This window comes from Mandrillus leucophaeus, unplaced genomic scaffold, assembly GCF_000951045.1.
Source record: "Mandrillus leucophaeus isolate KB7577 unplaced genomic scaffold, Mleu.le_1.0 Scaffold93, whole genome shotgun sequence".
NCBI classification, from domain to species: domain Eukaryota; kingdom Metazoa; phylum Chordata; class Mammalia; order Primates; family Cercopithecidae; genus Mandrillus; species Mandrillus leucophaeus.
In genome coordinates this window covers 2597046-2609500 of record NW_012110141.1, presented here as the reverse complement: position 1 = coordinate 2609500, position 12455 = coordinate 2597046, and the positions used below count along the sequence as shown (strand labels likewise).

General features: G+C 40.1%; 1 protein-coding gene across 3 annotated transcripts in view; it reads right to left on the bottom strand.

Annotated features, from left to right (window-relative positions):
• Positions 1 to 12455, bottom strand: part of PIP5K1B (phosphatidylinositol-4-phosphate 5-kinase, type I, beta) — a 316932-nt gene that overhangs the window by 103303 nt on the left and 201174 nt on the right. For all 3 annotated transcript variants that reach the window (XM_011970143.1, XM_011970145.1, XM_011970144.1), the window contains one exon: positions 733 to 944. In XM_011970143.1, the coding sequence (XP_011825533.1) occupies positions 733 to 944 (212 nt within the window). The remainder of the gene's footprint in view (positions 1 to 732; positions 945 to 12455) is intronic.

Below are 12455 nucleotides of genomic sequence, written 5' to 3'. Positions count from 1 at the left end.
ACAACAGAATCCCCTTAGGCAGATAAAAAGCTCTGAATTGCAAACATCATTCTCATTGTGTATTTGCTTAAAACATCTTTATTCAGGCTGGGCTCAGTGGCTCATACCTATAATCGCAGAACTTTGGGAAGCCAAGGCAGGTGGATCACATGAGGCCAAGAGTGTGAGACCAGCCTGGGCAACATGGTGAAACTCCATCTCTACTAAAAATACAAAAATTAGCCAGATGTAGTGGTGCATGTTTGTAATTCCAGTTACTTTGGAGGCTGAGGCAGGAGAATCGCTTGAACCTGGGAGGTGGAGGTTGCAGTGGACTGAGATGGCACCACTGCCCCCCAGCCTGGGTGACACAGGGAGACTCTGTCTCAAAAAAATAAAAAATAAATAATAAAACATGTTTATTCAAATTCAAAGTTTATTCTTTCCTCTTGTGGTGAATGTTTTGAATATGTAGTTAATGGGGACAAAAACATTTTCAGCCATTGTTTAAAAAAAAAAATGGAGCCATTTGAAAAAAGAAACCAAGTGGGTGAAGGAGTAATAACTGGAGGAACTGCCACTCATCTAGTTGTCTTTAAATGAATAGAAATGGAGACCAGTTTAACCCATTTTAGCACCACGTAGAAATTAGTTCCTGGAGTCCCACCCTAAGGTGAATGTGACTGTCTATAATTACCCAGTGACGTGGGCTACCACAATCAAGAGGGTGGGTGGGTGTGTGGCTGTACTTACGTGTCTGGGTTCTCTGTGATTATCCCATCTCCAGATTTCCCTGGACCCTGGATAGATTCCATGGCTGTTGAGTAGAGAACCTTCTGCATCCCAGGCCGCTTAGCATCAGGCACATTTTGTGAGGTCTCCTCCTCTTTCTCTTTGAGGGAATGGTCCAGGAAATGAATTCCCAACAGAAGGCTATAGTCCATGATCTTGAAGCTTTCCAGCACCTGAATGAGAAAAAGAACCAGGAAGCCAGTCAACCCAAAGGTCTGTTCGTCTCATCTACTCATTATCAGAGAGCTCTAGATATACAGACACACAGCTCCTGTTATTCCTCCCAGGGGGGTGGCTGAGAGATGAAGAATCAAAATAAAATCACTTGAGGTTATTATTAGGCCACATGCAGGAAGGATTATCATAATGGCTCCAAGATGGGAATTTTATGCAAATCTGAAACAAGCACATGTTTTCTCAACCCTCCATAAAAGTTTCGCTAATAGCACGGATTGAGTGCTTTCCATGTGTCAGTGTTACAAAGCTCATTTGCATTCAATCTTCTCAACAACTCTATAAGCTAGGTACTACTATTGTCTCTGTTTTACAAATGAAAAACTGGAGGCACAGAGAGACAAGGTAATCTGCTCAATATCACACAGCACATAAGTGACAGAGACCCAAGCAGTCAACTCCAGGGTCCACACTCTTAAGTAGTAAAGCAGAGAAACCAACAACCAATAGTTTCTACAAGCTTGTATCTTTCTCAGCATGAAGACACAGCTAGAATGTGTCTTTGTCTGAATTCTGTTCTCATAATCTTAAATTTGTTGGAAGCTAGTGGTTTTCTTCTCAAAACCTTTTTCTTTTCTTTTTTTTTTTTTTTTTTTGAGACAGAGTCTCGCCCTGTCGCCCAGGCTGGAATGCACTGCTCACTGCAACCTTCGCCTCCTGGGTTTAAACGATTCTCCTGCCTCAGCCTCCCGAGTAGCTGGGACTACAGGTACCCGCCACCGTGCCTGGATACTTTTTGTATTTTTGGTAGAGATAGGGTTTCGCCACGTTGGCCAGGCTGGTCTTGAACTCATGACCCCGTGATCTGCCTGCCTCGGCCTCCCAAAGTGCTGAGATTACAGGTGTGAGCCACCGCACCCGGCCCTCAAAGTGCGTCTTTCGAAGGTGCCGTTCAGTTTCCTGTCGCAAGTCCTTTAAAAACATAATCTCAACAAAGCATAGTACTTCATGTTTAATTATCCACTCAGCAGACAGTAGGAAGGCAAGGGAATTAAAAATAGTTGGATGCAGCCAGACAAAAGAGATGGCAATGCTCTGAAAAGAAAATGACAGGAGACAAGGTCTAGGTCCGAGTCTGTTGAGATGGCTTCAGGGTATAGGTGGGGCTTTGACACTCAGGACCTTTTCAGTGTTCAGGAAGAATGCCTGCAAACGGGGTGTTTTCCTCTATGATAAAGTTCTTTTTCTACTACTTTGTATGATTCTCCCCTACAACGGACTTCTTAATACCTGGTATTTCTCACCCAAAGCTGCGCAGAAAAGTAAGACAACCCTGGTTGTCAGAACAGCTGTCTCTGAACCAACATGAGAAGCTGTTCCTATACTTTAGCTAGGAAACACCTTGAAGGATCATAGCCTATAGATCATTGTTTAGGGATAAAATAATCCAGAATTTCTTATGCTTCTTGTTCTTGCTCAGCCCAACTGCCTTTTGATATTTATGATATACGAAAGAGGGGATCAGGCCTGAAGATTCAGTTACCTGTGGCTGCCACTTCATGGATGCCACCTGAGAAAAGGCTTTGTGAACTATGGCATGTGGCCTTCGAAAAATATGGTTATTCTGCATTACAGGCATCTTTGCCATCAATGAGAACTAAGAGTGCGCTGCAAATGAGTATCAATTATTCCAGAGGGTTCACGCTTCTTCTCTCAAAAAGTCAAGTTCAGAAGGGAGTCAGGCAGGAGCTGAGAGTAGAATCTTATCACTTAAGAGGTGTTGGCTGTGGGATTTTCTAACCCAAGTGATCTAAGAGTGGCCTGATAACAATGTGGAACCAGCCTTCCTAATCGAAGGAGGAGTGATGTCAAGATTGGAGGAGGAAGGGAGGGGTGATGGGAAATGCTTCTTACCACCGATCCAATGCTTGAGTACCAGACCCTTTGGTTGGTTCTCTATGGAGGTGTATCAGTGCCTCACTGCGCCATACGGTAGCACAGACCATGGGAGAGAGAAAGACTGTTTTACATCAGGAGCACTGAGGGCCAGACTCTTAAAAGAAGACACTAACAGATGTTGGATGCTTTCTTGGCAGACAGAAGTAAGTGGTAGAAGGGCCTTAACCTTTCTAATTCTCAATCATACTGAAATGATGGCTTGGGAACAGTACCCACCCAGATAGCTTCAACAACTCTTCACAATGAATGACCATCTGCAGATGCTAATTTCCCTACTCATATTTATCAGTGCTAGTGCTTCCTTTCTCAGAGAGACTTGGATAAGGACATGGGGGATGGGCGATGAAGAGCATGGACTCTATGACCTTAGGCAGGTCACGTCATCTCCTTGTGTCTCAGTTTCTTCATCTGTAAAATGCTGACAATATTACCTATCATATAGGGTGCTTGTAAATTTAAATGTGGCAATGCAAGTCAAGTGCTTAGAAAAGTCCCCAGCATAAAGTGTTTAATTAATTGCTAGCTCTTATCACTATGATTATAATTCACGGTAACATATCCCTCACACTCGCTCAAGAGACAACAGGTGTGAGCTTGAAGTAAACATTCCTAGAATTACACTTCTGAAAACAAATGTCACTAAATTAGCCAACAAAAATAGAACTGTATTGCTGGCCTGCTTACCAGTGTCATTTTGGCAAATCCCAATTCCTTTAGAAGCTCTGGGTTTGTGGATACCAAGGAGTATGGCCTGGATGGCTGACAACACAGGAATTTTCAATTGGCAAAAACACAGTCTTATGACCTGCGCAGCCCAAAGCACCCATTTGTCAATGTTTCCTCCAAAGCAGTAAGCTGGCTTCAAAAGCACGTTGTAATAAGACTCTGACAATACTGTGAATGTTCCTAACAGGCACCCAGAATCATTTATTCAAGTTAGGAGTGGTCAAGCTTAAAAGCATTCCTGACACCATGATTTTCCTCTGCAGAGTATCCATGAATTAATTCTGCTTGTTAAAAAGCTTTTTTTTAAAAAAAAAAAAAATGTTTTTCTTATATTGTCACGCAATATTCAACCTCTGAAAAGCATTTTCCTCAGCAAAGCATTCATAAATTGTTAAGAAGTTTTTTAAAAAAATGAAATACTTTTTCTTATATTTTTCTTGCAATATTCAACCTGAACCGTATGTTTTGTACTTGCAGTCTTTTTCCCTGCCCATGAACAGGCCTAAGAGAACTGGGCAATTTTATAGGTCAGACAAAGTCAGGCTGTGTGGTCTAACCTGAAGTATTGGATAAAGTAAGACACTATTCTGATGCTGTAAGGGGCCCTTTTTTTTTTTTTTTTTTTTTTTTAAAGAATAAATTCCAAGAGAGAATTAACTTTTGAAAAAGTGATAAAAAATATTAAAAAGAGCTTCATCTCCTCTGTGCTCTTCTATTGGATTGCCAGCATCTGGAAAGGGGGCTGAGTCGTCCTTGTGAGGCCAGGGTGCTGAGTTGTCCTTGTGAGGCCAAGACCCCTACTTTCAGAGTGGAAGGCTTAAAAAAAAATTCTATCCCCATATGTGGAAAGCTGACCATTGCAGTTAGAGTTTGGGTTAGGAAAAATCACCATCGATTAAGAAATCTGAAGGAACAAAAAGAGAAATGTATATGCATATATCTTAAAACAAATTAAAAGGCTTCTGTAATGAGAACTTCTGGGAACAGATTTTAGTCACGTATTTTTAAGATTTGCATCAATTAGGAACAAAATAGTTCCGTTACTCATATCATCATCCTAGTCCTTTAATTAAAAGAATTGATAAATCTGCCAACAACTTAACATGTGTGAGCTTTAAGAGTGAGCGACATTCTGCAACATGACAGACACCAGTTGGTCCAGTTCATCATTCAGGTGCACATTTCCAGAATGTCTGGCTGATCTTGCTGTTGCTGGTGGATCTTGTACCTGTGCATTTGCTATTCAAAACTCAGGTTAAAATGCAAATACAGGTGCCTTTCCGTCTAGCTCTGGCAGGACTTTACTTCCCCACTTGTAAAAAAAAGGAAACAGGAATGATTCACAGAACTATTTAAAACTGAAAAAGCAAGTTGGAATACTGCAAGGCTTTTTATTGCCAAAGTCAGATTCTTTCTTCCTTCTCGCTCAAGGACTAATTTAAGTCAATAACAACACTGGAATGTAGTAAAAAAGTCAACGTCAAAGTCAATGTCAAGGCAGCTGATAGAGTACCCTGAAGACATGATCAAAAACTACCTGTTCCTGAAATAAGAGCATTTTCCTCAGGTTTTCATGGCTGGCGATACATGAGTGCTCTTGTAACTTCTGTAGATTTGGGGACCTAATGTGGAAATAGCCTAACTCAGAATCATAGGCATTGCCATCCTCTCTTTATGACTAAAGACTACAAAGAGCAGCTGGTCCTCCTTTTGCTTTTGCATCTTTAATACCACACTCCTTAGCCCACTAAACTATCTTCTGTCCCGTTGCTAGCAGGAGCTGGTGTGGCTGCAGGGTGGTTAAGACTCCTTGCTCTGGAACCAGATGGCCTGGTTTGACTCATGGCTCCTCCACTTGTTTGTTTTTGGGCTAAGTATCTAATATTTCTGGTGTCTATTCTCACCTGTATTATCTCTATAATAAGGATTCCTATCAAATAATTCCTACCAAAGTTATTGTGAAGATTAACTGAGTTAATCCATGCCAAGTCTTAGGCACACAAAAAGCACTCAATTAATGTCAGCTATTCACGTTATTCCTCCATCCGCAGAATCAATCCCTATGACCACCCCACCTTGAATCTCCCCTCTCCCTTAGCTATTGTGCCCTGGCTTCTCTTGGTTCTTTGTCTTTCTACTTGACTTTCCCACTTTTTCTTCCTGTGCCCTAAAGGTGTTCACTAAAGTTCTCTAACTCTTTTCTCTACTTTCTAGTACTTACATTCATTGACTCTTTTGTTGGAAAAAAAAAATGTTTGAGTGCCACGCACTGTGGAAGTTGATGGATCTTCAGGGATAAATACAACAGATAACTATTCCATACTGAACATTAAACAAGCCCGAATTACACATTGTAATAAGGTCTGGAGGGAAAAAATCAGGGAGCTGTGGGAAGATCCCACAGGAAGTACCTACTTTCGACTGGGAGGTATTTCAACAGTCCAGGTAAGAGATGGTAATACTTGAATGAGTAGGGGTAGCTGGGGAGCTCAAGGGAGAAGTGGATAGATTTGAGAGCTTCTTAAAGGTAGATTCCAATTACTGTCTTTCTACAGAAAATTCCTAAATTGTTGCATTTAATCTGACTTCATTCCTAAGCTGCAGCCCAATATATTTCCTTCAGGACATCTCTAAACTTCTTTTTTAAATTAAAAAAAATTTTTTTGAAACAGGGTCTCACTCTGTCACCCAGGCTGGAGTGCAGTGGTGCAAACATGACTCACTGCAGCCTTGACCTTTTGGGCTCAGGTGATCCTCTCATTTCAGCCTCCCGAGTGGCTGGAACTACAGGCACATGCCACCACACCTGGCTAATTTTCTGTGGAGATGGGATTTTGCCTTGCTGCCCAGGCTAGTCTTGAACTCCTGGGCTCAAGTGATCCAACCACCTTGGCCTCCTAAAGTGCTGGGATTACAGGCGTGAGCCACCATGACGAGCCTTCTAAATGTCTACACATGGCCGTGCTACAACCCTAAATTCTTATCTCACTCCAAAGCAGTTCTTTTTCCTCACTTTCCTCTTTTATTTGAAATCATTCTAATATGATTTCATACTTCATGGCTCCTTTCCTTCATTGAGTCACCCAAACCTGCAGCTTCTTAATTATCAAAACATTCGTTCTCTCTAATGATAAAGAATTAATTTGTTTCCCATTCTTCTTTTTTTTTTTTTTGAGATGCAGTTTCGCTCTTGTTGCCCAGGCTGGAGTGCAATGGCATGTTCTCAGCTCACCACAACCTCTGCTTCCTGGGTTCAAGCAATGTTCCTGCCTCAGCCTCCCAAGTAGCTGGGATTATAGGCACATGCCGCCACGACCCATTAATTTTGTATTTTTAATAGAGATGAGGTTTCTCCATGTTGGTCAGGCTGGTCTTGAACTCCTGACCTCAGGTGATCCGCCTGCCTCGGCCTCCCAAAGTGCTGGGATTACAGACGTGAGCCACCACACCTGGCCCAGTTTCCCCTTCTTTCCTCACGAATCCATTTCTGATGTCTGTGCTTGACCAGGTCGCATCACATCCCTACTCAAAGCCTTGAGTCTCTCACCATTGCTTGGTGCCAGTGCTTCAATTTGACATAGAAGGCCCTCACTAATATGGCACCAGCCAATGTTTTTTTGTTACTTAATGCCTGCCTAGAGACATTTGCCAGGCTAGTCTAACTGGAGCTCTTTACCCCTGAATGTGCTCTGAAGATGTAAACTCTGATGCTTCTGCTCATGTCATTTCTTCTAGATGGTCCTTATCATCTTTTCAAATCTTACTGTTTTTTCAAAGCCTGTCCCTACCTCATGCAAATTTACTAATGATTTTAACAAACTATTGGGATATGTCTCCCCTCTGAAGACCCAAGCATGTTATTAGTGTCCCTCTGTCATATGAAATTCTACCTCAGGTTACATCTATATTCTTTGTACCATACACACAAGACTTCATGTCTCAACAAAGACTAGTTTGATTTAGTGCATCTTGCTGTGTGCTCTGAACACAGTAGGGATGAATATTTGTTATATTGCTTTCCACAGGTGTAAGTGAGTGAAAACCAAAATATTCAGCAGCAAAGAATGTAAAACACTACACCTTGTATCTTAAATATAAGAACTTGATAGCTGTGCATCATGATTACAATGCCCATGACAAATTTTTGGCACTGAAAACATTTACTGTGATTATGTGTTCTGTGTTGTCAGAAAAATAAAGATAAAAGCCTACAGTGTTTTCAAACCTACCCACACCATAGGTATTTTATATACACTGTGTCAAGGGCAAAAATCAAGCTGATATTTATAAAGACTCTTTCGATTTAGTGTTTAGTAGGCATACAGCTAAATGGCAGATAAAAGGCAAGGTTGTTTTGCCATAAATTAGGCTGAGCTTTGAGTCTAGTAAGACTATCGCATTTTTCTTTAGGAAGCCTTTGCAAGAACAGTATGTCACGGGCTTGGTCAATTGCAAAGGCTCTTTAATCATCCAAGAATGCTTGGTGCCGGACCTAAGATGGAACACATCTCAAGACCTTCTTAGCTTTCCTGTCCTCTGCTCTGTTGTCACAGGGGTTCTTATGGAAATTAACTCATTCCATACATATTTTATTGAGCACCTACGATGTGACAGGTACTCTTTTGTTTAAAATTCCTTTGTGCAGTCTAGCAGACATATAATAAAATTAGAACATCCCCATTTTACAACTCCTGATAAATGAACGGGTCTAATCAGTGGTCATTAACAGGTACTAACATGGCAGAAAGAAAGGCATTCTGACATGATGTGCCTCCTGAAGAGGGGAGACACCAAATATGAAGTCAGACCTAAATCTGACTCAACCTGTAGGATCCTACAACTCATTTACAGAAAAAACACACAAGAGAGGAGCGTGTTAAATGAAACAATGGGTTATAATCAGCAAAATCCAGATGCTCTGGGATAAACAACCCAATATCGTCAACAAATATTTTCAAAATGAAAAAAGCAGAGTGACAAGGAACTCAGCAAGTAGATTCTATTTAAATCCTGATCCAAACCACAAAACACAAAAAATTGTTTCTGAAACAATTAGAAATCTGAACACTGACTTTTGATGATTAGTAAGAATTATTAATATTTTTAATCCATTATAATGGTATTGTATTTTTTTTTTTTTTAAGGAGCCTTTAGCTTTTAGGGATTCCTACTAAAATACATACGAGTAAAATGATGTGATGTCTCGGATGTGTTTCAAATTATATTGGAAGAGAGGCAGTAAAAAAAACCAAAAAAACAAAAAACTAGATTGGCCATGAGTTAAAAATAGAGCATAGAGTATATGTGGATTCATTACAATATTTGGTCTACTTTTATATATTTTTATTGTATAAACTTTTCAAAATTAAAGTTTAGTGTGCTATTTTGAAATGCTTAGATAAAATGCATATCTATACCTGTTTAGCATTAACTTACTCTTTGCCAATGATGAGCTAGAGATGGCAGAGAAAAAAACAGAAATTAATAATTTGGGATCTTAACTAAAGTGTTCAGTTAAAGCAGAAAACTTGCTATGTTCCATCTCACTTGATCAATCTTTGACAGAAGATCTGAAAACCAACCAAATTAACAAACTGTGGAGCTGACAGGAAGATGTAGCAAGGGTCCTGAGTCATGTTTCCAGTTGGCCTAGTATCTAGTTGCTGAACAAGGAGTTAATGATTGGCAAATACATTTTTGTTACTTCAATAATGTAAGAAAACTCAAAATAGTGTCCTGGAGATTTTATGCAAATAGACATTTTTGAAAATACTGGTTGAGGGAAAAATGAATCCAAGGGCCTGCCATTCCTCACAAAGTAGACCCCTCAGAGCACAGTTCTAGAATTCCTTGTATTGTGTCAGTTTAGTTAGAGCCAAACACTTTCTTTTCAATTTAATTAAATTTCCTCAATAAAGCTCAGTGTTCTTTGCTAATGTCATAATGAGAAAATACAGGCTGTGACAAGCCATACAATTTTGGCTGGTAAAGCAGAATGAAATGAATATTAAATCCTTAGCCTAGTTTTGGCAATAATGTGTTTTTCATGGTGTCTATGCCGTGATTTAGAACTTGGGCTGTACTGGATTAACCTGTATCAAGGCCTTTTTTTTTTTTTTTTTCCCACACTTAAAAAACTTGAAGTAATAAAAATATACCTTATATGCATTAAAAATAGTCATCCATCATTTAAAAAGATTTCATATACATGTATATATATAATATGTGTGTGTGTGTGTGTGTGTATATATATATTCACCGGATTCCTACACTGGATGAATTTGGTTTGTTTTCTTTATAAACACTTCATTTCTTCAAATAAAACTGTCTTCATAAATTATTTTGTAAACAGGCTTAAAACTAATATGTTAAAATGTCACGTCCTTCTCATTATATGATATATCTTCTTGTTGGCTTTACCACGAGTGATTTACTTCATTGCGGCTTAACTGGTATGACAGCAGAGAGCCCAGGCACGGGCCAGCTGTCTCGTGAGACTCAGAGGCCACACTTGGTCCAAGCCCCCACATCCACGTCCATGTGTGAAGTAAAATTCTGGAATCCTCACCACTGTCTGCTACAGCTCACCAACTCTGGTAAATTGCCTTTCTTAGTAAAAAGAAAAAAGTACTTACCCTTCCCCTTTCATGTTACTCTTATGGACAAAGAAAGAGAAGAAGAATGGAAGAAGCTGTCCATGATAAATAAGACCTCGATGGTTTAGACTTAGTGTTTAAACTCTAAGCTTCTTAGAAAAAGGACTACATCCTATTCATTTTTTGTACCTCCCACAGGTCTTAGCACAGAGCCTTCTGCAGAGAGAAAATTCGGAACTGTTCGCTGAACAACACGTAATTAATTTGGCAGGAAGATAAGGCAGAATTTATCAACTGAGATTCCTGCGGTGGTTTAAGGCTAAAGAAAACTTGGCTGATCCATGCTCTAGGATTGTTGAAACTTTCACAGAGCAGGAAAAATCTGAGGCCTGGAAAGTCACCATTGGTATTGAGAAACAATATGTAAGAACAGCAAATACCTACAGAGTGAGTTTTAAAAGAAGTGATGGAAAATTCAGGTTCTGAGAAGTATCATCAGAAAAAAGAAATCCTTTGGGGTCTTGAGTTATTTTACTTTTTGAATAATAATATATGTACATGATCAAAACTAAAGAAGGTACAAGAGTGGCTCAACATGACACAGTTGAAAGCCGCACTTGGCATGAGGGCGACAGTTAAGGCAGAGATGGAATGCATAAGTTTGGGGAGGTCTGTGGCAATGTTCTCAGCTCTGTGTGTCCACATGGGACAAGGACCCTATGTTTCCAATGGTGCTCACCTAAAAAATGGAGGATAAAACAGGGACAGTTCACACATACCCTGAGAGAGTTCAACTTTGAATAAAGAGAATATTTAACTGGAGAGGTGACTGTCTAAACCAGAAGAGTCTGCAATGTTATTAATTGACAAGTTGAAGTTTGAGGAAGTGGATGCTAGTAGGGAACAGTATTGATAGATAGTTAAGTAACTACATTTGCCCGCACATCTGAGTGGACAGAGAGTACATTTGCAACCTGGAATCACTGCTTTCTCTGATCTTTGAAAATGTGACTGCTGACCTCTTTCTGAAATTGCTAACAAACTAGAAAAAAAAAAAAAAACAGTTGGATAGCCAATTCAGAAGGAGGACTATCAAAGGATGGAGAATCTCAGCTTCTAAAGAACTCCCATCATCATTTGAAGAGAGATTACCAGGTGCTTATGAAAATGCAGGAAACACTGAGTTGGTCATTATAATGGTTTGTCTTTGGAACATCTGGAGCTGGCTGAATATGGGCAAAGTTTACAAATGAGGTCTTTGTGTGCAGAAATGAAGAGAGGAAGTTAATGAGATGTAGAATAATTCCAGCCAGCCAGGCTTGCATTAAGGCTGGATGAAGACATTTTAAATAAACATTCAGTTTTAACTTCTCTGCAGCCTTAGTAGCTATGGACAACTGATCTGTCCAGTGAAGTACACATCCCTTTTAAAAGATATTTCTGACGTATATATTCGTAGATATATCCTTTTTATAAAAGGTTCGCAGATGTATCCTTTTTATAAAAAGTTGCATGTCATATATCAATTCATGACAGAGTGGCCTTGGCCATTTCATTCTTATGGAGGTAGATATCCCCCCCATGAACATTTTCTACCTTGTCACTTAGAAGTACAGTATTTGAAGGGACAAAAATGAGGAGAGAATAGTTATACTTGCTCAATCAAAATACTAAATTTGGCCGAGTGCAGTGGCTCACACCTGTAATCCCAGCACTCTGGCAGGCCAAGGCAGGTGGATTGCTTGAGCCCAGGAGTTCCAGACCAAACTAGGCAACATGGTGAAACCCTTTCTCCACAAAACATACAAAAATTAGCTGAGCGTGGTGACATGTAGTCCCAGTTGCTTGTGAAGCTAAGGTGGGAGGATTGCTTGAGCCCAGGAGAGAGGGTTGCAAGTGAGCCATGATCATGCTACCACGTTCCAGCCTGGGCAACAGAGTGGGACTCTGTCTCAAAATTTAAAAAACACTAAATTTAAAAATGTTTTTGAAGGAAGAACACTGGTGATATCAAAGGGACACTCAGTTGCAGGGTAGAAGGGCATGTAAAGAGTGCGGACTGATACTGACAGGGATGAAGAGCCATACATGTGGCCCCAAACGTCTCAGAAGCCAGTATGGGGTGATCTTTTCTGAAAGGTTCAGAACCACTGGATGTCCAAAGAAGTACTTTACTTTTCACAAAATAACATGCAGGCCCTGGTCCTACAGCACCGTGGGTACTCCATA